This window comes from Somniosus microcephalus, chromosome 16 (assembly GCF_052327205.1).
Source record: "Somniosus microcephalus isolate GS21.2 chromosome 16, FLI_Smic_1.0, whole genome shotgun sequence".
NCBI lineage: Eukaryota > Metazoa > Chordata > Chondrichthyes > Squaliformes > Somniosidae > Somniosus > Somniosus microcephalus.
The window spans coordinates 92153345-92179475 of NC_141002.1; the positions used below are offsets into that span (position 1 = coordinate 92153345).

At 48.6% G+C, this 26131-nt stretch overlaps 1 protein-coding gene across 1 annotated transcript in view; it reads left to right on the forward strand.

Moving 5' to 3' along the window:
• The first annotated feature begins 5151 nt into the window (after positions 1 to 5151).
• rxylt1 (ribitol xylosyltransferase 1) overlaps positions 5152 to 26131 on the forward strand; it is a 49542-nt gene continuing 28562 nt past the window's right edge. The window contains exons 1-4 of the mRNA XM_086009428.1: positions 5152 to 5371; positions 14258 to 14461; positions 15963 to 16065; positions 17741 to 18055. Coding sequence (XP_085865554.1) covers positions 5227 to 5371; positions 14258 to 14461; positions 15963 to 16065; positions 17741 to 18055 — 767 coding nt within the window. The 5' untranslated portion in view covers positions 5152 to 5226. The remainder of the gene's footprint in view (positions 5372 to 14257; positions 14462 to 15962; positions 16066 to 17740; positions 18056 to 26131) is intronic.

Here is a 26131-nt window from a genome sequence, read left to right on the forward strand (position 1 = left end):
TCTCCCAGTTCGTGGTGCATTGCTGCATCCGCCAGGTCACGAATGCCCTCTTCAAAAGGAGACGTCAGTACATTTCCTTCCCCATGACCCTGGACAAGCAGCAAGAGCGTGCAATGGGATTTGCAAGAATAGCGGGCTTCCCCATGGTCCAGGGCGCCATTGACTGCATGCATGTGGGTTTGCGGGCGCCTCTAGAGAATGCCGAGGATTACCGCAACCGGAAGGGGTACCATTCGCTGAATGTGCAGTTGGTGTGTCACCACAGGCAGCTCATACTAGCTGTCAATGCCCGCTTTCCAGGCAGCAGCCATGACGCCTTCATCCTGCACCAGACTTCTGTGGCAGACATTTTCGAAGCCCCGGCTCACCCAGGAGGCTGGCTTCTTGGGGACAAGGGCTATCCTTTGTGCACCTGGCTGATGACCCCGCTCCGTGTGCCCACCACCCCTGCTGAAGAGCGATACAATGACAGCCATCAAGCAACCAGGAACATCATTGAGCACACAATCGGCGTGCTAAAGCAACGGTTCCACTGTCTGGACCATTCCGGGGGAGCCCTACAATACTTGCCTGAGCGAGTCTCCCATTTTGTTGTAGTGTGCTGCATGCTGCACAACTTTGCTATCCTCAGGACTCAGCCACTGCCAGCAGACAGTGAAGGACCACCAGAGGAGGAGGAGGAGGAGGAGGAGGAGGTGGGTCACCAAGATGGGAGGGAGGCACAAAGTGCAAGGGCCGTCCGTCAGCGGCTTATTGCAAGTCGGTTCTAGGCCCCCTCTCAGGGAATGGCTTGTGCCATTGAAAGAACATGAATGGAGCCGTGCCGCAAACCCTGAGGCGGTCAAGGCAACAAATAGTTCAAAGTGCAAACATGCACAATCTGAATACAGACAATTATTTATTTAACAAACTCTGTGCCCTTCCCGCATGACAAACAAATACAGAGAAACCCCCCAAAAAACAGTCAGACACATAACTGGCTCTCACAACCTGGAGACAATGAACAAAACAGTTAAACAAAAATGACCATGACCCTCGGCCTTCACAAAAAAAAGACAACATTTTGCCACACCTCCTACTTTTTGGCCTGCGAGGGTGATCTGCCTCGCTTGCGAGATTGGCCCCTTCCCGCCCTGCAGCTCCTCCGCAATGGGACCCCAGTGGCTGCAGCAAGGCTGGGGGAAGGCTGCTGAGGGTCAGATAGTGAGTCGGCAGATGCCCTTGGGGGATGGCCTGGACAAGCTCTGGGCCTGGAGGGCCCGGCTGCTGACTGCTTCAACTCTGCTTGGGTGGCAGCAGTCTGTCCTACGGGTGGTGGCAGCTGCAGTGGAGGAGTGACAGTGTTGGCAGCATGCTGCCAACCTGACAGAGCACAGGCACTCCCTGGTCAGATGAGACACTGGCACTCGCACGGGGCAGTACTGAAGCATGCGCAGCAATCTGCTGAAGCACAGATTGCTGGGCTGCTGCGGGGCGGTGAGAGCCCCGGTGAATCCTGCCTGATCCAGCGAGGGTGGCAGCAGTTAGTGCTCATGTGGCCCTGATCTGTGTCTGCATCAGACCAGCCAGTGACTGCATGGCACGACTAAGCACTTGGCTGGAAGCCGCCTGTGCTGCACCGAAGCCCTGCAGACTCCTTGCCTGTGCTGCACCGAAGTCCTGCAGACTCCTTGCCTGTGCTGCCCCGAATTCCTGTACACTCCTTGCCAGGGACTCTATAGAGTCAGGCATCCTTGCCACTGCAGCCATGAGCTCAATGTGCCTGCGCTCCGCCTGGGCGCCCATTTCACCAAGGAGCCGCACCTCCTCTGCGCTCACTGTAGCAGGACTGGAGGCCACACTCACCCTCCGGGGAGAAGGCTGCCGAGCTTCCCTACCGCCCCCCCCCCCCCGCGTTTCTGCAGCCCGCTGGGCCCCGGAGCTTCACCCTCCTCAGACCCTTCCCCTCTGCTCCCCTCCAGGGAAGACGTGTCCCCATCTTGGCCATGGGCTGCCTCGGCTGAGGGTGGCACTGATGTTCCGGCTTCCTCTTCCTCCTCCTCGAATTCCGATTCACTCACAGTGCCAGCTTGAGGGCCCGCCTCCTCACCTGGCGAATCAGCATCTGAAAGCAGGGAGGTACAAGAGTTGCTTTAGTGAGAGGGCAGGGCGGCAGTGAGGGAGGCATGAGTGCTGCAATGCACTGCATTGGTTCGATAGTGGCAAAGGATGCTGGTGTGAGGCACAAGTGGAAAGAGAGAGGTCAAAAAGGTGATGACCTTACCATTGCTGTCCAGAACGGGGTCGGCATCTCCAGTGGCGACGGGGCCAATCAGCCGGCCTGCCATAATCCGTTCCACTCGCTGCTCCAGATCGCTGAGGTCTTTAAGTTCAGGACGGCCTCCCCTGGTCCGTTGCTGCTGCCTCCTATTGTGGACCAGCTTGCCCTGCAAGAGAAAGGACCGGCTCTGAGTACAGTGTCAAGCCCTGATCTTGCCTGCACTGCCTCCCATGGTCGAATAGCCCTGACAGTGTCAAGCCCTGATCTTGCCTGCACTGCCTCCCATGGTCGAATAGCCCTGACAGTGTCAAGCCCTGATCTTGCCTGCACTGCCTCCCATGGTCGAATAGCCCTGACAGTGTCAAACCCTGATCTTGCCTGCACTGCCTCCCATGGTCGAATAGCCCTGACAGTGTCAAGCCCTGATCTTGCCTGCACTGCCTCCCATGGTCGAATAGCCCTGACAGTGTCAAGCCCTGATCTTGCCTGCACTGCCTCCCATGGTCGAATAGCCCTGACAGTGTCAAGCCCTGGTCTTGCCTGCACTGCCTCCCATGGTCAAATAGCCCTGACAGTGTCAAGCCCTGATCTTGCCTGCACTGCCTCCCATGGTCGAATAGCCCTGACAGTGTCAAGCCCTGATCTGGCCTGCACTGCCTCCCATGGTGGAATAGCCCTGACAGTGTCAAGCCCTGATCTTGCCTGCACTGCCTCCCAAGGTCGAATAGCCCTGACAGTGTGTAAAGTGGTGAATGTGCATGTGATTTTCATGAGAGTCCCATAGGTGTTGGATGAGGGCTGGGCATTGGGGCTTTCAGGACCCTTTGGCCATAAAGTGAGGTGCACGTGCAGGGATGAAGAGGATACTGGAAAGGGTACTCACCCTGATAACCCGAGTGAGGTCGTTGAACTTCTTCCTGCATTGCGTGGGTGTCCTAGGGACCATGCTGCTGGAGGTCACTCTGTGTGCCACCTCCCTCCAAGCTTTTCTATATTCGCTGGGCAGCGGCCTCCTGCCACTGTGCGGAAACAGGATAGATCGCCTGCACTCCACTGCCCCAACCAGAACCTTCACGGCCCCCTCACTGAAGCGCTGGGCTCGCTCCCTGGCCTGCTCCATGGTCATAGGCGTAACGATGTCGCAGCAGGTCTGTCCAGGCCTAGAATCAGGGCTCCAATGTGCAGGGCGTGGCTGCAAGCCAAATCGACCCACCCCTTTACGAGGTGACCGGCACCAGCGTGTCTGCCTGCAATCGATAACTCGCCGCACCTGCACTGCACCCGCCCTCGGTGGTAGCGCCTCGGCTCGCCGGCTTAGCGCCTTAGGATAGTCGTGCACCGCCTGCTTTAGCGCAGCAGCAACCTCTTGGGGCGATGCAACTCAATTTCGGTGAAGGTGGTGCTAAGTTGCGCCGGTCGCTAAATTTAGCGCACGCTCGACTGTAGCACCCCAAACGTGGCGATACTGAATTTCTAGGCCATAGTTTCATACTCAGGCTCCAGATCACAGCTCCCTCAACTGTGACGGCGAGTAGCAGAATTTCCACGTCAGCTATACAATGCACATTCACCTTCAACATGGTGGAAGGACCTATGCAGGCCGGCTTATGATGTGCCAGCTACCTTGTTGTTCTAAGCACTTGAGTCCAGTGCCATATGCCAAGACTGCTCACCATCAACTGCTTAGTCCAAATCCTCCTGTGAGCAGCAAAGAGATGCACCCGGTGTGAGATCCTTTTCCAGGGTGATAAGTGAGGTCGGGGTAAGTCAGAGCCCTCCTTCCCCGGAGTTGGGTTGGCTCCAAGGTGACACACTAAGGTGGCACAACAACAACAACTTGTATTTATAAAGCACCTTTAATATAGGAAAACGACCCTGCCATTTGTGGAAGGGAGTTGTTAGCTGTGGCTCAGTTGGTAGCACCCTTACTTCTGAGTCAGAAGGTTGTGGGTTCATAGTCCCACTCCAGAGACTTGAGCACAATAAATCTTGGCTGAGACTCCAGTACTGAGGGAGTGCTGCACTGTCAGAGGTGCCGTTTTTCGGATGAGATGTTAAACCGAGGCCCCGTCTGCCCTCTCAGGTGAATGTGAAAGATCCCATGGCATGATTTCGAAGAAGAGCAGGGGAGTTCTCCCCAGTGTCCTGGCCAATATTTATCCCTCAATCAACATAACAAAAACAGATTATCTGGTCTTATCACATTGCTGTTTGTGGGAGCTTGCTGTGCGCAAATTGGCTGCCGTGTTTCCTACATTACAACAGTGACTACACTTTAAAAAGTACTTCATTGGCTGTAAAACGCCTGCTGGTCGTGAAAGGCGCTATATAAATGCAAGTCTTTCTTTCCAAACTTCTACCATCCTTTGCGTGTGTTTCCTAACTTCACTTTCCAAACAATTGAAGCCGCAAATCATTTTCTGCGGCATGATTATGTTTGCTAATTGTGCTTCTATAAGCACACCTGGTTTTTGTTCAAACTGAAAAACAGTTGAATTTTGCTGGCATGCTGTGAGCTATTGGGGAAACCAGTTGAACTTTGCTGGCGTGCTGTGAGCTATTGGGGAAACCAGTTGAACTTTGCTGGTGTGCTGTGAGCTATTGAGGAAACCAGTTGAACTTTGCTGGCGTGCTGTGAGCTATTGGGGAAACCAGTTGAACTTTGCTGGCATGCTGTGAGCTATTGGGAAAACCAGTTGAACTTTACTGGTATGCTGTGAGCTATTGGGGAAACCAGTTGAACTTTACTGGTATGCTGTGAGCTATTGGGGAAACCAGTTGAACTTTACTGGTATGCTGTGAGCTATTGGGAAAACCAGTTGAACTTTACTGGTATGCTGTGAGCTATTGGTGTTGTTTGCAGTCGCTGCCAGGCGCCAGCAGGAGGCGGTGCTGGCGGAGGGCGGATTCCCGGCGGCCGGTTGCGGTCCGGCCCATAGCAACGGCGGCGGCCAGCGGGCGGCACCATGAGGATCCTGTGGCGGCGGGCGGCCTGCTGGCTGCTTTTTATTTACTGCTTGTTTTCCATCTACGCGGCTTACGTCGTCTTTTTTAAAGGCCGGAACGGTTCCAGGGCCCGCGGGCCGGCCGCTGCCAGGGAGCGGAAAAAGGGTAAGAGGATGCGGCAGCGCCCCGGATCACGGCCTCCAGTGCCCATTGCCCACTACCCCAGTGCCCATTGCCCACTACTCCAGTGCCCACTACCCCAGTGCCCATTGCCCACTACCCCAGTGCCCACTACCCCAGTGCCCATTCCCCATTGCCCACTACCCCAGTGCTCATTCCCCAGTGCCCATTGCCCACTACCCCGTGCCCATTGCCCACTACCCCAGTGCCCATTGCCCACTACCCCAGTGCCCATTCCCCAGTGCCCATTGCCCACTACCCCAGTGCTCATTCCCCAGTGCCCATTGCCCACTACCCCGTGCCCATTGCCCACTACCCCAGTGCCCATTGCCCACTACCCCAGTGCTCATTCCCCAGTGCCCATTGCCCACTACCCCAGTGCTCATTCCCCAGTGCCCACTACCCCAGTGCTCATTCCCCAGTGCCCATTGCCCACTACCCCAGTGCTCATTCCCCAGTGCCCATTGCCAACTACCCCAGTGCTCATTCCCCAGTGCCCACTACCCCAGTGCTCATTCCCCAGTGCCCATTGCCCACTACCCCACTGCCCACTACCCCAGTACTCATTCCCCAGTGCCCATTGCCCACTACCCCAGTGCTCATTCCCCAGTGCCCATTGCCAACTACCCCAGTGCTCATTCCCCAGTGCCCACTACCCCAGTGCTCATTCCCCAGTGCCCATTGCCCACTACCCCAGTGCCCACTACCCCACTGCCCACTACCCCAGTACTCATTCCCCAGTGCCCATTGCCCACTACCCCAGTGCCCATTGCCCACTACCCCAGTGCTCATTCCCCAGTGCCCATTGTCCGGCCCTCAGTGCCCATTCCCCAGTGCCCATTGTCCGGTCCTCAGTGCCCATTCCCCAGTGCTCATTGTCCGGCCCTCAGTGCCCATTCCCCAGTGCTCATTGTCTGGTCCTCAGTGCCCATTCCCCAGTGCCCATTGGCCGGCCCTCGGTGCCCATTCCCCAGTGTCCATTGGCCGGTCCTCGGTGCCCATTCCCCAGTGCCCATTGTCCGGCCCTCAGTGCCCATTCCCCAGTGCTCATTGTCCGGCCCTCAGTGCCCATTCCCCAGTGCCCATTGTCCGGTCCTCAGTGCCCATTCCCCAGTGCTCATTGTCCCGTCCCCAGTGCCCATTCCCCAGTGCCCATTGTCCGGTCCTCAGTGCCCATTCCCCAGTGCTCATTGTCCGGCCCTCAGTGCCCAGTGCCCATTGTCCGGTCCTCAGTTCCCATTCCCCAGTGCTCATTGTCCGGTCCCCAGTGCCCATTCCCCAGTGCCCATTGTCCGGTCCTCAGTGCCCATTCCCCAGTGCTCATTGTCCGGTCCTCAGTGCCCATTCCCCAGTGCCCATTGTCCGGTCCTCAGTGCCCATTGTCCAGTGCTCATTGTCCGGTCCTCAGTGCTCATTGTCCGGTCCTCAATTCCCATTCCCCAGTGCCCATTGTCCGGCCCCCAGTGCTCATTGTCCGGCCCTCAATGCCCATTCCCCAGTGCCCATTCTCCAGCCCCTGGCTCTCGGTCTCCAGTGCCCATTGCCCACTACCCCAGTGTCCATTGCCCAGTCCCCAGTGCTCATTGTCTGGTCCCCATTCCCCAGTCTCCAGTCCCCATTCCCCAGTGCCCTGGCCCCCAGTCCCCTTACACCTCCCTCCTGCGCTCAGTTCCCACAGGCCCGGGTGAAGTGATCTCTCCATCTCCCCACAGGGATATAGATATGTCTATCCTACCAATAACACAAGCAATGTTAATGCATTTATTTACCAGCCATGTCCTGTGTTTTTTTACCGAGTTGCAGAATAAAGGGGATTTTGCCTCTTCATTGGTGCCAGCCGTGGCTCAGTGGGCAGCACCCTCGCCTCTGAGTCCGAAGGTTGTGGGTTCAAGTCCCACTCCAGAGACCCGAGTGTAAAAATCTAGGTTGACACTCCAGTGCAGTGCTGAGGGAGTGCTGCACTGTCGGAGGTGCCGTCTTTCGGATGAGACGTTAAACCGAGGCCCCGTCTGCTCTCTCAGGTGGATGTAAAAGATCTCTCAGCACTAGTTGAAGTGGAGCAGGGAAGTCGTGGCCGACACGTATCAATCAGAAGGTCCTGCGCAGGCCGCTCACAAACTATTGCCGCTGGAAGATACCGCGCAGCAAATTTAAAGGGACCGCACACGGAAAAAAAATGAGAGGGAGCATTGGCCCTGGCCAATATTTAAACCTCAAGTGATATGACCAAAAAAAACACATGATTTGGTAAATGATCACCTTGCTGTTTGTGGGAGCTTGCTGTGTGCAAATAACAACAGTGACTACACTTCAAAAGTACTTCATTGGCTCTAAAGTGCTTTGGGACGTCCTGAGGTTGTGGAAGGCTATAGAAATGCAGGTCATTTTTCTTCCAAACATTCACTAAGTACACTTTTTTTTTCCCCTAACAAGAATAGAAGACTTTTAAATGAATACTTTCCCATCTCTGTACTCTCTTCCAGACCTACAGCCCGCCGAGAACTCTGCATTGCTCCAACTTATGAATTAAATATGTACTTGAAAAGGAAAAATTTGATGGGCTATGAGGAAAAAGCAAGGGAGTGGGACTAATTGAATAGCTCTTTCAAAAAGCCATATGCACGATGGGCTTAATGTCCTCCTCCTGTGCTATATTATTCTATGAACCCTCACAGCACAGCGGGGATGTGAGGGAAAACTTTTTACGCAGCGAGTGGTGATGACCTGGAACTCGCTGCCGACGGAAGTGGTGGAAGCGGAGACACTCCATGTTTTCAAGGGGAGACTGGATAGGCACTTGAGGGAAATAAACTTGCAGGGCTACGGGGATAGAGCGGGGGAATGGGGCTGACTGGATTGCTCCACAGAGAGCCGGCATGGACTCGATGCGCCGAATGGCCTCCTGTGCCGTATGACTCTATGCCCTTTCGGACACCATAGGCGGTCGTGCCTTCAGCCATCTAGGCCCAGGAATTCCCTCCCTAAACCTCTCCATCTCTCGCAGTTTAAGACACTCTTTAGAATCTACCTCTTTGACCAAGCTTGTAATCATCCGTCCTAATATCTCCACTGGCTCGCTGTCACCTTTTGTCTGAGTTACGTTCTTGTGAAGCTCTTTGGGATATTTTGCTATGTTAAAGGCGCTATATAAATGCAAGTTGTTTTCTGTTTGCGGAGATCCTAGGGTTGCCAACTCTGGTTGGATGTATTCCTGGAGGCTTCATTACATTAACCCCCATCTCCAACTGCCCTGCCCAGTCGAACGGCCTTTTTTCCCCCCATCTCTGATTTTTTTTATATATAACTACAACAAAACTGTTCAAAGAAAATGGAAAAAACATACAAGCCCTATGAATTTTACTCTGGATTGCTCGCAACAGTGCCTAGGAGATTGATCTTTAATTACTGGCGACTCCAACAATAACAACGTGTATTTGTATAGTGCCGTTAATGTAGTAAAACGTCACAAGGCGCCGCACGGGAGTATTATAAGACAAAACATTTGACACCGAACCACTTAAGGATAAATTAGGGCAAAAGCTTGTTCAAAGAGGTAGGTTTTTAAGGAGCGTCTTAAAGCAGGAGGTAGCGAGGCGGAGAGGTTTAGGCAGGGAATTCCAGAGCTTAGGGCCCAGGCAACAGAAGGCCCGGCCACCAAAGGTTGAGCGATTATAATCAGGGGATGCTCAGGAGGGCAGAATTAGAGGAGCGCAGAGATCTCGGGCGGGAGGGTGGCTGGAGGAGATTACAGAGATAGGGAGGGGCGAGGCCATGGTGGGATTTGAAAACAAGGATGAGAATTTTGAAATCGAGGTGCTGCTTAACTGGGAGCCAGTGTAGGTCAGTGAGCACAGGGGTGATGGGTGAACGGGACTTGGTGCGTGTTAGGATGCGGGCAGCCGAGTTTTGGATGACCTCAAGTTCACGTAGGGTGGAATGTGGGAGGCCAGCCAGGAGTGCATTGGAATAGTCAAGTCTAGAGGTAACAAAGGCATGGATGAGGGTTTCAGCAGCGGATGAGCTGAGGCAAGGGCGGAGACGGGTGATGTTACGGAGGTGGAAGTAGGCGGTCTTTGTTATGCTGCGGATATGTGGCCGGAAGCTCATTTAAGGGTCAAATATGACACCAAGGTTGCGAACAGTGTGGTTCAGCCTCAGACAGATGTTAGAGCGAGGGATGGAGTCAGTGGCTCGGGAACGGAGTTTGTGGCGGGGACCGAGAACAATGGCTTCGGTCTTCCTAATACTTAATTGGAGAAAAATTTGGCTCATCCAGAACTGGATGTCGGACAAGCAGTCTGACAATTTCGAGACCGTCTAGGGGTCGAGAGAAGAGGTAGTGAGGTAGAGCTGGGTGTCGTCAGCGTACATGTGGAAACTGGTGCTGTGTTTTCGGATGACATGACAGGTGCTGTATAAATGCAAGATCTTTCTTTTATATAGATATAGATTTTTTTTCCCCACATCAAAATGGGGACCCAGCCTATTCTCCCTTTCTCAACATGCTGCTATAACCCGACAGTATGGAGCCAACCATTGAGGACTGAGACGAGGAGGAACAAGGCACTGAAACGAGGCACGGTGGCATAGTGGTTAGCACTGTTGCCTCACAGCGCCAGGGACCCAGGTTCGAATCCGGCCTCGGGTGACTGTCTGTGTGGAGTTTGCACATTCTCCCCGTGTTTGCGTGGGTTTACTCCGGGTGCTCCGGTTTCCTCCCACAGTCCAAAGATGTGCGGGTTAGGTTGATTGGCTATGATAAATTGACCCTTAGTGTTAGGGGGATTAAATACGTGGGGTTACAGGGATCGGGTGGGATATGTGTCGGTGCAGGCTCGATGGGCCGAAATGGCCTCTATCTGCACTGTGGGGTTTCTGTGATTCTGTGAATTTCTTCACTCAGAGGGTTGTGAATCTTTGGAATTCTCTACCCCAGGGGGCTGTGGAGGCTCAGTCATTGAGGATATTCAAGGTTGAGATCGATAGATTTTTGGACTCTAGGGGAATCAAGGGATATGGGGATCAGGCGGGAAAGTGGAGTTGAGGTTGAAGATTAGCCATGATCTATTTCCAGCTTGATGTGGTGGCTGGAATAGATCTGGCACAGAATGAAGGCATCGTGGCTGCTGCCAGGATAGTGGGCATTGACGGTCAGGATTCGCCGTGTGTGGTCGCACACCAACTGCACATTAAGTGAGTGGTAGCCTTTGCGGTTGTGGAATACCTCAGGATTGTTATGAGGTGTCCGCAAAGCAATGTGGGTGCAGTCAATGGCACCCTGCACCATGGGGAAGCCCACTATCCTGGCAAAGCCACATGCACACTTGTGCTACTTCTCTGATCATGGGGAAGGAAATGTAGTCCCTTCTCCTTCTGTACAGAGCATCTGCGACCTGGCGGATGGAGCAATGGACAGCAAACTGGGAGATGTTGGAGATGGCGCCTGTCACACACTGGAATGATCCGCTGGCGTAGAAATTGAGGGCGACGGTGACCTTGACTGCCACTGAGAGAGCCGTGGTGGTCCTGATCTGAGGCTCGAGGTCTGGCTGCAGGAGGTGGCAGAGCTCTGTGACCACGTCCTTGCTGAAGCTGAGCCTTCTAACACACTGGTCCTCGGTGGAATTTCATGTCGGAGAACTGCTGCCAGAATACCCTGGGTGGGTAAGGCCTCCTGTTGAGAGCCCTGTTGGCCCTCCTACCTCTGGCCACATTTTGCACTCTTTCTCTGTGCCTCAGTTGCCTCTGACGTTGACGCTGGAGGGCGAGGTCCAGTGCCAGTACAGCCCCCATGAAAGGACACAAATATTTCACTTTCAAATCTCCCCTCAATGAAACTGAAGAATCTTTATGTGCCAGAACACTCGTTAAAATGCAAAAGGCTGAAATCGGTCAAAAGGCCTCTTTGCCTGTGTGAAACTAACGACGTAGCATTGTTGGCCGACGGAAACTAAACCGGATGTGGACGCCTTTAAACAGTGCCGCCTCCTCCAGGGGACATCCGACTGAAAGCCGCCTCCTCTACCTGTCGTCGTTAACGGCAGGCGCACAAGCAGGGGGGTGAGAGGGAATTTTTCATCCGGGGCGCTGAGCACGGCAATGACGTCACGATCTCCGGGCGCAGCAGATCAGGGCGCAACGTCTTACCGCCACCGCAAAACTCCCGCCGAATTTAGTGAGAGGCGTTGATATCGCCGCGCCCGGTCGCAAACCCATTTACGCCCCATTAGCGCCCCCTGGAGGTGCCAACGGGAGGCGCAAAGGAGCCCAATTTCTAGCCCATAGACTTAATTTAGGACGACAACAGAAAGCTCTTTTCTCCATATGCTCTCTTTCCTCGGTATTTTCTGCTTTTATTTGATATTTCTAATCTATTCTGTCTTTACCCTGTAAACTTGCTTGTTTTCTTCCACTGACCCACCATGTGTTTTTTTTGGGAGCAGGGCCATATTGGCTAAAAATGATCTATGTCACAAAATGGGTTCCGAGTCTTTTTTTAAATGAAAGAATATAATCTTTCAGTCAGTGTTCAGATTGGAAGGAAAATTTTAATTCGGTGAATAGGGAAATGGAGCAATTCTGTCTCTCGCACCTGATCAGTCTCAACCATCCCAAGCCAAGTTTATCTCTGCTCATAACTTCTGCAAATTCACTGTTGGAACTACTAAACTATTTAAAGGAACTGTCGACTTTTGACTTCCTGCCCCAGCCATTTTTTCTAGTTTCTTGTCAAATCTGTAATTTTTCTGAATTCTCTTTGCCAGCACTCTCTGATGGCGTAGTTTTTCTAAAGAGATGACCTTCTTTGTCTCACCTTTCTCCTTCCCTAACCTCAATGATCTTGCTAATGAAGCTTCCTCCAATGCCACATTAGCAGTACAGGAAACTCTTTTTTAACCGGCACCTAAATATCCGGAAATCTCTCTTAACCGGAAAAAATCAGGAGTAGGTTCAGGTAAGGTTTACTATATATTAGTGGCCGTGTAACCGGGGTTTCTGCACCTGTGGCCATGCAACAGGGTCTCCTGGATCTGTGGCCGTGTAACCAGGACTCCTGCACAAGTGCTGTGTAACCGGGGCTCCTGCACCTGTGGCCATGTACGGGGCTCTTGTACCCATATTGGGAAGGTTTTTTTTCTTGCATGTTATGTTACAAAGGAACAATTGCTGACGATGCAGTGAACAGAAGGGTGCAGTTTTGCTTATATACTTCAGGAAATACCCCAGGCTCTGACTTTTACCATCTCAAATGAGATTAGCCAAATTGCCTCTAGCATTGCATTCGTGCGAGAGACATCTGTCACCTGTGCTCTGCAAGGGCAAAGTTTGCTTTTGTAGGATAGGGTTATTTATTGCTGCAAAGTTAATTCTGGAGACTTGCTCTTTGCTCAGTGGATGGCAGCAGCTGGAGGCTGCAATTGGCCTCAGCGCTTCTGGATGTGCATGCAGGTGGTGGGGATGGGACCGGGCTCAGTTCTGATGCTCCCCTGTGGTCAGAGAGCCCACCAACATAGCTGACACGTGAATAATGGCCAACTGGAAGGCAACCTGTACCTGTGGAACCCAGTCCCAGCAAGGAAAGGGGAGAGGAAGAATATTGGCGAGAAAATTAATTTTTAAAAAAACATAAAGGGGTGGTAGTACATTTATTATAAACGTAGTCATTTTTCTAGTACAAAATTTTCCATTGTTTTGGGAAAATATATTGGCCCGTAATTTGCGGTCAATGGGGAAGCAAAGGCGCTCACCACTGGCCCGAAGAATGCTGTCCACAGAGATCTCTCTTCAAAATAACAACAGAAAATGCTGGGAAAACTGAGCAGGCCAGGCAACATCCGTGGAGAGAGAAACAAGAGTCAACGCTTCAGGTCAAAACCCTTCATCAGGACTGAGAAAACACAGGAAATGAAACAGATTAAAAGGCCAGTTTGGGGGGTTGGGAAATGGGGATGAAAGAACAAAAGAGAAGTGAAGAGACATTAAGAGGTATTCAAAACCAGACGAGATGGTGATCGGACTAGTGGAGAGACAAAAGACGGCTCTAGATGAGGTGTGAAATGCGCTGGCAGAATGAGATTTTGCTATCGCACGAGATCTCTTTTCAGTTGGTTTCAGCGCTCTGTAATGGGAATTCCCTGGTGCGATGCTGCAGTGACGTCAACAAGCTGTCTAAGCAGCCAATCACATTGCAGAATTCTCCCAGACAGCAAACCAGGAAATGAGAAGCTGCTTTTATCCAGACTTTTAAAAAATGTTACAGAGAGAGAAATCAAAAGATTGGGACTGTCACATGGGGATAAAGAAGCTGAAATATCATGAACAATCTTTTTTAAATGTTTTTTTAATTTTAAAAATTGTAATTTTTATCACAATGGAGAAATTTGACACTCCACAAATATAAAAATTAGTCTTTCAGGGCCAGAACGTTTGTTTACCAGTCAATACGCTGTTAAAACCCCAGGTACACCTATTCCAACAAGGCTTAACATTTAATGGGGTATTTAACAGCGATATTACTGCAGAAAAGCCCAAGTTTTCATCAGTTTCACTAATTTCACTGATTACACTGATTGCTGGCAATGGGGGAAGTCCACAGCGTAGCCAGTGTCAGAGCAGTGAATGACTGACCGCGACTTCAGGATTTCCGCATTTACACACGCATCCGCTACATTCTGAAATTGCAGTCAGTTTCAGAGGGGTAATGACGGCGATCTCTGACAGTTCGCCCTTATTATCCACCGCAAATTCCAGGCCAGTGTGTTGTGATCACTCCGTCTGCAGATTTCAGAGTTTTTCAACAGCAAACTAAATTCTTGTTCCTCTTAGATGCTGCAAAATGAATTTTTTTTTTGTTTATGTTTGGATTTACAGACAGTACACTTCCGTGGCAGCAGGTCGAAGAACAACGGGATTTCCAACAGTCAGAACAGGACAATGAGTGGAATCCATGGGAAGAGGATGAGAAGCTGGAGAACGCTTTACAGCATAAAGCTCAGCTGCAGGGATTTCAGAAACAAATTTTACAAAACCGACCCAAACAGAAGAAGGTGCAGATCTGGGGCAAAGCTGCAATTGGTAAATCCTCTTCAGAAATATTTATATATTATATATCAAGTCAATGCTGTATTGCATATCAATGGTGTACTGTATATTCCAAATAATTGCAAGTACAGGATGAATATATTTTGCAGTAATAGTTTTTCACTTTGCACATCTGTGTGCACTTGCTGTGTTTTGGACTGCTTTCTGAATAATTTAGCAAAACATCTCTCTCAACCTGCAGGAAGTCATTTTTATCTTTCACAATAACTTGAATTGAGATCGTCATACTGTGTTGAATTGCACTTTCTGAGCTTCTCATTTTATTTCTAATCCTCTGGCTGAGCATATGGACAGGCAACTTGCTTTCATGCTTCTACAGAGCTGGTTAAAGCGCTCGTATTGTTCTCTATCCATCTCTTCCTCTCTCTTCCCATCTCTCTCTTTCCTGTAGCTCGTTCTCTCTTTGTCTCTCCTAAGTATGCTATAGGAGATGCATGAGAGAGGCCTGAGGTGAGTTAGTTAGCTTCCTCTCCATCTCACCCTGCCTGGAGAAATCTCCATCTCGTGCATTTGCTGATTACGTGGCACGGATCAGGGCACACGGTATGGGAAATCTCCAGTCCCATTCCACATATTACCAACCTGTAGGAGTGTGTGTAGAAATACAAATGCACTGCCCTCTGTATGTGTGTGTTTGAAAATATATCAGCTGGCTTTTCAAGCTCATCTAGTGAGTTGTTGAGCTGTGCAAACCCGAAGTGTCCCTGGTGCGATTCCCAGTCCACGTTGAGTGAACTGATCTCAGCTGGAACAGCAGTGGGGGATGCTGCAGTTAACCTCGGCACCCCTGGATTAGGAAGAGGGAAATCAGTCAAATTCTGCTCCCGGTCACTGTCCAGCGACCCTTGCTGGAAGTGCATGCATACGGATGTCAGCTGAGGATAGAACTGGGGTCGGTGGTAATGCTCTCCCAAGGTTCTGAAGTCTTCACGCCGAAAGCTCACAAAGGAATAATGATCGCCTGGGCAAGGAACCAGATGATAGCCAGTACCCAAGCAGAAGAGTGCACCTTCTGAATAAGAGTAAAGAATTGCCAAGAAAAACAAAACCTCCTGTATTTTGAAGGATTCTGAGTGGCACATATATTAAAATGATTTATGCAATATTTCTTGGGTTTTAATCCAGAAGCTCGCTGTCTCTCTCTGATAGCTGGAAGCTATTCTCAATCTAGTCCTCGCTGCATTAACCTGTTGTCGCCTTTCAAAACCACCACAGCAAACACTTGCAGGACTGTTAAACACTTGCACGGGATGTTGGAATTTCCTCCTTCAGTCAGAGGTTGTACCTTGGAGAATGGGAAAATGTAGGGTCCTATTCTAAGATTTTACACACAACATTCATAAATACTTTTGTATCCACAGAAGAAATAATGTGGTTTAAAAACCCCTTTCTGAGGTCGATCATTTAGATTTCTGTACTGATACTGTTGCATAGTGACTGCTTTTAAGATCTAAACCCTTCCTCTTTAAAATAGGACTTGACCTCTGGCAGCATATTCTTGGTGGGCAGCTTACACCAAGTGATGTGACAGCTCACTGGAGAGAAGGGGAACTAAAGGCTGGGAATTTACATTTTAGGTAAAGTTTACCTTTGTGAAGTGCACCTTGTTCTGTGTAACGGAGTGAGTTTTATCCAGAGCCGATTTCCAGATACAGTCAGGAGATAACTTTCTGTGTGTATAGTAATCTTGCTTAATACCTAAATCTATGCCATACTAAAATGGTGGAACGCTTATTAATTGTACACAAGCACACTTGTTCTTTGTCCTAATGTTATATTGAAGAAAACCCAGCGCTTTGAGTTTAAGAGCATAAGAATTAGGAGCAGGAGTAGGCCGTACGACCCCTCGAGCCTGCTCCGCCATTCAATAAGATCATGGCTGATCTTCGATCTCATCTCCACTTCGCCTAGAGTCCAAAAATCTATCGATCTCAGCCTTGAATATACTCGACGATTCAGCATCCACAGCCCTCTGGGGTAGAGAATTCCAAAGATTCACCACCCTCCGAGTGAAGAAATTCCTCCTCATCTCAGTCCTAAATGGCCGACCCCTTATCCTGAGACTATGTCCCCTAGTTCTAGACTCTCCAGCCAGGGGAAACAGCTTCTCAACATCTACCCTGTCAAACCCCCTCAGAATCTTACATGTTTCAGTGAGATCACCTCTCATTCTTCTAAACTCCAGAGAGTATAGGGTTTGTGGGGAAATGGATAGAAAGAAGGGAGGAGATAGGCAGAAGGCACTAGTATCCAAAGATTAAAAAATCAATAAAGGAAGGGAGGAATAGTGCCAGAGGACTAACGAACAGCAAATGTAATTCCTATCATCAAAAAGGGAGCTAGAACTAATCCAGGGAAGTATAGACCAGTTAGCTTAATGTCAGTGGTAGGAAAGATACCATCATCTTTGCTAAAAGATCAGATAACAAAACATCTGATTGTATTGTCTACAAAGTGCTTTACGTTAGAGTATTCCTCCTCCTCTCTTTCCCCTGATTCATGATCTTCTTTAATTTCCTTGGCACTTTCCATTACATCCGTGTATTAGAAACTTTATCCTAGGAATGATGAATATTTAGTGTAAAATTTAATGGATTTGGAATTATGGGATGCTATTTCTGTGCTCGGTATCTTCTTGGGAGAAGTTGATAAATACTTTTGTACCTAAATTGCTGTATAATAATGAAAATGGTTCAGTTATTGTAATAATCTCATTCGTTATTTGACTTGATTGCTGGGATCGCTCTCCTTAGAGCAGAGGTGGTTAAGGGGAGATTTAATAAAGGTGTTCAACATTATGAAGAGTTTTGACAGAGTAAATAAAGAGAAACTGTTTCTACTGACAAGAAGGTCGGTAACCAGAGGCCACAGATTTAAGATAATTGGCAAAAGAAGCAGTGGGGAGATGAGGAGAATTTTTTTTACGCAGCGAGTTATGATGATCTGGAACGCACTGCCTGAAAGGGTGGTGGAAGCAGATTCGATAGTAACTTTCAAAAGAGAATTGTGTACTTGAAAAGGAAAAAAAATGAAGGGCTATGGGGAAAGAGCAGGGGAGTGGGACTAATTGGAGAGCTCTATCAAAGAGCCTCTCTCTGTGCTGTGTGATTCTGTGATTGATAAAACATTACATTGGCCTCGGTTGATAACGAAACATTTCCTAATTGTTAAATGGGTGTCTTGCTCTGAACGTTTCTGGATAGCACTGTAGGTTGGGATATGCACATACTGTAATTTATCTTTCTTCTTCAGATTCTACACTGGACCTGCTGTGGTCCCTGGACACATCCCGCTAGACACTGAGAATCTGGTGCTTGTGCTGAATGGCAGAGAAGAAGGAAAGATCAAGTTTGCCACCCAGTGGCTGCACTATGTACAGACACTCCTCCAGACACACAAGCTACGACATGTAGCTGTAGTTCTGCTTGGCAGTGAGGAGTGCGATAATGACTGGATTGAGCCCCACCTCCGAAAACACGGAGGATTTATAGATTTGATTTTTCTGGTGTATGATAGCCCTTGGGTAAATGAAGAGGACGTTTACCAGTGGCCGCTGGGAGTGGCAACGTAAGTAGAGTGTCAACTTGTGATAGGTTGGTCGACTCCTGTGTTCCTGCTTTACGTTTCTTCTTTTTCCAATTTTGTAAGCTTTGCCTTATCTACAAGTTGCCCCTCAGTGACATCATCCAAAAACACAGCATCAGTTTCCACATGTACGCTAACGACACCCAGCTCCACCTCGCCACCGCCTCTCTCGACCTCTCCACTATCTCTAATTTGTCACACTGCTTGTCTGACATCCAGTACTGAATGAGCAGAAACTTTCTCCAACTAAATATTGGGTCACAGTCATGGCCCCAAACTCCATTCCCCAGCCACCAACTCCATCCCTCTGACCACACACCCGCTCCATCACCAAGGTTGCATACTTCCATCTCTGTTACATCGCCCGACTCTGCCCCGCCTCAGCTCATCTGCTGCTGAAACCCTTTGTTACCTCTAGACTTGACTGCTCCAATGCTCTCCTGGCCGGCCTACCATCTTCCACCCTCCATAAACTTGAGCTCATCCAAAACTCTGCTGTCCGTGTCCTAACTCGCACTAAGTCCCGGTCACCCATCATCCCTGTGCTCGCTGACCTACATTGGCTCCCGGTCCGGTAACTCCTCAATTTAAAATTCTCATCCTTGTTTTTAAATCCCTTCTTATCCTCTGTAACCTTCTCCAGCCCTACAACCCTCCGAGATATCTGCGCTCCTCCAATCCTGGCCTCTTGCGCATCCCTGATTTTAATCGCTCCACCATTGGTGGCCGTGCCTTCAGCTGCCTAGGCCCTAAGCTCTGGAATTCCCTCCCTAAACCTCTCCGTCTCCGCCTTGTAAAGCACTCGGAGGTTTACATGAGTGCTTTACATAAACATAAGACATTTCCATTCTGACTCTAGGAAATATCTGAAAACCAGCTCAAAGTTATTCTCTTTCCTATGGAAACTATCACATAGACTTCCCTTCTTCCCACCCCCTAGAGAAATATACATTTGACAAGTTTCAGAACATGCTCTAAAGCCGCTCTTTCCAGATATGAGAATGTGTGAGTGCTTAAATTGCACTAAGCTGCAAAACTGCATTAGTTTTCATTAATTTTAAAGTGGAGGTGCTGCTAAGTTAACCTTCACACGTATTCTGATACTATTCTCACAGTTTCAATGATTTATTTGAAACAATGTCACATGTGAAACAGAGTTAGCTGACTTTCCATATCACTTGCCGCATTGCAGAACCATTTTAAATCCTGGCTGCACAGCAGCTGAAGAATAAATCGAATATCACGCAGGGTAACGATGCATTGCTGATGTCCTTTCACTCATGAATGTGCTGCACCATCACTGGCACAGTATCCTATAGTTAACCTTGAAGTGATGGAATACCAGGAGCTGACGACGAAGATTCTGTTCATTGCATCTTGCACCCAAAGAGGAGCTTTGGAGGCTTAGCAAGTGATTAAATATGTAGGACTCTTTTCAAGCAGTCTGATCAGAATTCAGTGTGCTCCAAATAGCCTGCGGACTTCATTTCGATGTTAGTTGCAGTCAAATTGTACTTTATCACTCTTAAAGAATGCCTAAAATAAAAGGCATATTAAATTGAGGAAATATAAATTGCTTTACCTCTCACCTTCTCTGCTTCATAGCTGGGCTTCAGAAAAGAACGCGTTGCTTGGAAACATACGACTTTCTGCCACAAATGGTGCATGAGAAACAAGGGCAACTGTAGCTTCTTTTTCAATTTGTCTCCAATTTAACATATTACAAAGTATTTACAGTACAGCAAAGGCCATTCGGCCCAACAGGTCCATGCCAGTGTTTATGTTTCACACAAACTTCCTCTCCCCCTTCATCTAAACCCATCAGCATATCCTTCTATTCCTTTCTCCCTCATGTGCTTATGTAGCTTTCCCTTGAATGCATCGATGCTGTCCGCCTCAACTACTCCCAGTGGTAGCGAGTTCCACATCCTAACCACACTCTGGGTAAAGAAATTTCTCCTGAATTCCCTATTGGATTTATTACTGACTATCTTATAGTTATGGCCCCTAGTTCTGGTCTCCCCCGCAAGTGGAAACATCTTCTCTACGTCTACCCTATAAAAACCCTTTCATAATCTTGAAACATAGAAACATAGAAGATAGGAGCAGGAGTAGGCCATTCGGCCCCTTGAGCCTGTTCCGCCATTTAATGAGATCATGGCTGATCATCCAAATTCAGTACCCTGTCCCTGCTTTCTCCCCATATCCCTTTAGCCTTAAGAAATATATCTAATTCCTTCTTGAATATATTTAATGAATTGGCCTCAACTGCCTTCTGTGGTAGAGAATTCCACAGGTTCACCACTCTCTGGGTGAAGAAATTCCTCCTCATCTCTGTCCTAAATGGCTTACCCCTTATCCTTAGACTGTGACCCCTGGTTCTGGACTCCCCCGCCATCGGGAGCATCCTTCCTGCATCTAGTCTGTCTATTCCTGTTAGAATTTTATAAGTTTCAATGAGATCCCCTCATTCTTCTAAACTCTAGCGAATATAATCCTAATCGACCCAATCTCTCCTCATACGTCATTCCTGCCATCCCAGGTATCAGTCTGGTGAATCTTCGCTGCACTCCCTCCATGGCAAGAACATCCTTCCTCAGATAAGGCGACCAAAACGGCACACAATACTCAAGGTGTGGTCTCACCAAGGCCCTGTACAACTGCAGCAAGACATCCTTGCTTCTGTACTCGAATCCTCTTGCTATGAAGGCCAACATACCATTTGCCTTCTTAACCGCCTGCTGCACCTGCATGCTTACCTTCAGTGACTGGTGCACAAGGACACCCAGGTCTCGTTGCACTTCCCCTTTTCCCAATCTATTGCCGTTCAGATAATAATCTGTCTTCCTGTTTTTGCCACCAAAGTGGATAACCTCGCATTTATCCACATTATACTGCATCTGCCCAATCACCCAACCTGTCCAAATCATACTGGAGTTTCTCTGCATCCTCCTCACAGCACACATGCCCACCCAGCTTTGTGTTATCTGCAAACTTGGAGATATTACATCTAGTTCCCTCGTCTAGATCATTAATATATATTGTGAATAGCTGGGGTCCTAGCACCGATCCCTGCGGTACCCCACTAGTCACTGCCTGCCACTCGGAAAAAGACCCGTTTATTCTAACTCTTTGCTTCCTGTCTGCCAACCAGTACTCTATCCAAGTCAGTACCTTATCCCATGTGCTTTAACTTTGCATGCCAATCTCTTATGCGGGACCTTATCGAAAGCCTTCTGAAAGTCCAAATACACTACATCCACTGCTTCTCCCTTATCTGTTCTACCAGTTACATGCTCAAAAAATTCCAGTAGATTAGTCAAGCATGATTTACCTTTTGTAAATCCATGTTGACTTTGTCTGATCCTGTCACTGTTTTCCAAGTGCTCTGCTATTACATCTTTTATAATGGACTCTAGCATTTTCCCCACTACCGATGTCAGGCTTACTGGTCTATAATTCCCTGTTTTCTCTCTACCACCTTTTTTAAATAGTGGGGCTACATTAGCTACCCTCCAATCCATGGGAACTATTCCAGAGTCTATAGAATTTTGGAAGATGACCAGCAATGCATCTACTATTTCTAGGGCCACTTCCTTAAGTACCCTAGGATGTAGATTATCAGGCCCTGGGGATTTATCGGCCTTCAATCCCATCAATTTCCCTAACACCATTTCCCTACAAATACTGATTTCATTCAGTTCCTCCCTCTCATTAGACCCTATGTTCCCCGACATCTCTGGGAGGTTATTTGTGTCCTCCTTTGTGAAGACAGAACCAAAGTATGTATTTAATTGGTCAGCCATTTCTTTGTTCCCCATTATAAATTCCCCTGATTCTGACTGCAAGGGACCTACGCTTGATTTCACCAATCTTTTTCTCTTCACATATCTATAGAAGCTTTTACAGTCAGTTTTTATGTTCTTACTCTCATATTCTATTTTCGCCCTCTTAATTAATCCCTTTGTCCTCCTTTGCTGAATCCTAAACTGCTCCCAATCCTCAGGTTTGCTGCTTTTTCTGGCCAGTTTATATGTCCTCTCCTTGGATCTTATGCTATCCCTAATTTCCCTTGTTAGCCATGGTTGAGTCACCTTTTTTGTTTTATTTTTATGCCAAACAGGGATGAACAAATTCTGTCGTTCATCCATACAATCTTTAAATGTTTGCCATTGCCTATCCACCGTCAACCCTTTAAATGTTTGCCATTGCCTATCCACCGTCAACCCTTTAAGTAACGTTCCCCAATCCATCCGAGCCAACTTGCGCCTCATACCATTGTAGTTTCCTTTATTTAAATTCAGGACCCTAGCTTCTGAGTCAACTACTTCACTCTCCATCTTAATGAAGAATTCTATCATATTATGATCGCTCCTCCCCAAGGGGCCTCGCACAACAAAATTGCTAATTAATCCTTTCTCATTACATAATACCCAGTCTAAGATGGCCTGATCTCTAGTTGGTTCCTCGACATATTGGTCCAGGAAACCATCCCGTATACACTGTAGGAATTCCTCCTCCACAGTATTGTTACTAATTTGGTTAGACCAATCTATATGTAGATTAAAGTCACCCATGATAACTGCTGTGCCCTTATTGCACGCGTCTCTAATTTCCTGTTTAATGCTATCCCCAACCTCAGCATTACTGTTTGGGGGTCTGTATACAACTCCCACTAACGTTTTCTGCCCCATGGTATTTCTCAGTTCTACCCTTACAGATTCCACATCATCAGAGCTAATATCCTTCCTTACTATTGTGTTAATCTCTTTAACCAGCAATGCTACCCCACCTCCTTTTCCTTTTTGCCTGTCCTTTCTGAATATTGAATACCCCTGGATGTTGAATTCCCAGCCTTGGTCACCCTGGAGCCATGTCTCCGTAATTCCAATTACATCATATCCGTTTACACCTATTTGCACAGCTAATTCATCCACCTTATTACGAATGCTCCTCGCATTAAGACACAAAGCCTTCAGGCTTGTTTTTTTAACACTCTTAGTCCTTTTAGAATTATTATTTACTGTGGCCCTGTTTGATTTACACCCTTGATTTCTCTGCCTTCCACTTTTGCTTTACTCCTTCCTGTCTTTTGTTTCTATCCTTGCTTTGCTTTCCTCTGTCTCCCTGCACAGGTTCCCAACCCCCTGCCATTTTAGTTTAAACCCTCCTTTTGAGGTCCTATTTTTTAATTTACCTCATAACTCCCTATATTCAGCTTTTAGGACTTCATCCTGTTTTTTACCTATTTCGTTGGTACCTATATGCACCACGACAACTGGTTGTTCACCCTCCCCCTCCGGAATGCCCTGCAGCCGCCCCAAGACATCCTTGACCCTTGCACCAGGGAGGCAACATACCATCCTGGAGTCTCGTTTGCGGCCACAGAAATGCCTATCTATTCTCCTAACAATAGAATCCCCTATCACTATAGCTCTCCCATTCTTTTTCCTCCCGTCCTGTGCAGCAGAACCACCCATGGTGCCAGGAAGTTGGCTGCTGCTGCCTTCCCCCGATAAGCCATCTCCCTCAACAATATCCAAAGTGGTATATCTGTTTGAGAGGGGGATGGTCACAGGGGACCCCTGCACTACCTGCCTGCGCCTACTGCTCTGCCTGATGGTCACCCATTCCCTTCCTGCCTGTGCAGCCTTTACCTGCGGTGTGACCAACTCCCTAAATGTGCTATCCACGATGTTCTCGGCATCGCGAATACTCCAGTATGTATCCATTCACAGCTCCAGCGGAGCAATGCGGTCTGTCAGTAGCTGCAGCTGGATACACTTCCCGCACACATGGTCGTCCGGGACACGGGAAGATTCCCTGATTTCCCACATAGCGCAGGAGGAGCATGCCACGGGGCCGAGCTGTCCTGCCATGACTTACCCTTTAATTAATTTAAATTAAATTAAATCAAATCAATACCACTAATTACACTACAATTAAATGATATAATCAAGGGCCCTTGGTTATTAGCACTCCCCGATACACAACAGAGACCTTAGAAACTATAACCACAAAAATTAAGACCTTCTAAATTTTATAAACTATTAATCTTAACTGTCAAACTATAGAGTAGTATAAATACTCACCTGGCCATACTCACCCAATCAGCTGCATCCTCTTGCCCGCGTCACTTTTTGAATCGTGTCATGGCTCCGGAATGCCGCCGCTGATCTGTGAGATTGGTAAGCCTCTGTAAAAAAAGCCTGCAAAAGTGAGTTTAATTACTCACTGTACCGCCGCTCTCTGGTCCTCCTGACACTGGCCTCTGTATTAAAAAAAAAAGCCTGCGAAAGTGAGTTTAATTACTCACTGTACCGCCGCTCTCTGCTCCTCCCGACACTGGCCTCTGTAAAAAAGCTCGCGAAAGTGAGTTTAATTACTCACTGTACCGCCGCTCTCTGCTCCTCCTGACACCGGCCTCTGTTTAAAAAAAAAGCCTGCGAAAGTGAGTTTAAGTACTCACTGTACCGTCGCTCTCTGCTCCTCCCGACACTGGCCTCTGTAAAAAAAGCCCGCGAAAGTGAGTTTAAGTACTCACTGTACCGCCGCTCTCTGCTCCTCCCGACACCGGCCTCTGTAAAAAAAAAAAAAAAAAGTCCGCGAAAGTGAGTTTAATTACTCACTTGAAGACCTCCATCAGGTCACCCCTCAGTCTTTTTCTAGAGAAAAGAGCCGCAACCTGATATAACCTCTCAGTTCTGGTATCATTACCTTGGCTTATTAGACGCTGTGCCAGAGTATTGGGATGCAGTGTCCATACATGCCCATACATGGTTGGATCTCTACCCTCTTAAATGGGAAGCGCCAAATGGAGGCTGGGCACCAGTGCAAAAGCTGGAGGGCAAGTCCGCACCACCCAGGCCCCCCTTGCATCTCCTGGAGGCTGGCTCACACAATATTGGCAAAGGAGCAGGTTCTTGCCTTGCTCGCCCTGTTGTTGGCGAGTGGCTTGTGAAATGTGGAGGGTACCTCGAAAGGAGGGAAATGCATTCTAAAAATGGAACAAAAGTGATCCAACTACAGCGTTTTTTAAAAATGCAGTAAGTTGGCACAATACTCTATTGCAGAAGGTGGCATGATTGTACAGCATGTTGGAACTCCAGTGAGGCTGTTGTCATGGAGTGGCAAGAGCTGTGCTGGTGTTTCTGATTCGTCTTCTAATGAGTTTTCTCTCATTTTTATTTTAGGTGCGCGGCAATGCTTCCGTAAGCTGCGTGACACACAACGCTCCAGGGAACCCACCCAGCCGGCTTTTCAATGTAAAAACCGTGCATGCATGGTATTTTGAATGGCCCGTGCAGCCCCTTAAAGGGGCTGCGCAGGTCCAAAGAAAATCACAGCGAACATTGGTGCACGGTCCCTTTAACTGGCTGTGCGGCCCATTCAAATTTTCGCGCATATGCGGTTTCTTCAGTGTAAAAGCCGGTGAGCGGCCTGTGCGGGACCTCCAGACCACTGCGCGGACATGCACCCTAGCGGGAACGTTGGTCCCTGTCCTCAATACAGGAAACTTTGTGCTATCCAGCACCGACGGGACCAAGCTGTTGCCGTCCCATCAAAACTGCCGGACAAACCAGCGCTAATGTTGAAACATACGGAGATTTTGAGCTCCGTATCTGGCAACAAACCCTGTTGCTTAGCAACAGCTTCTAAACAGTCGGCCATACCTTGCAAGCGTCTCTGTAGCTTAGCAACAGCTTCAGCGAGACATTGCAGAGCCTGACTGGTGAAAAAAAAGCAACGAAAAGAAAAAAAAACAAATGAAACGGTTACTGATTTTTGCCGGTGGCTCGAGCATTCCGGACAGTTAACCTCCGGATAAACCAAAGTTTCCTGTATCTGGTTCCCCCCGAGGCTCCAACGTTATGGGAGACGCTAAGCCCCAAGGGCAACTCTCCCTCCTATTCCCAACACAGAGTAAAGTGTAAACAAAGAGCATTCGCTCCCGAAAAACCCGTCAGCAGACACAGCTGATCAGTTACCAAGGGATTTTTTTTTTTTAAAACAACTCAACTGGAGGCTCTCTCAGCTGGAGAACATCTGGCCGATGCA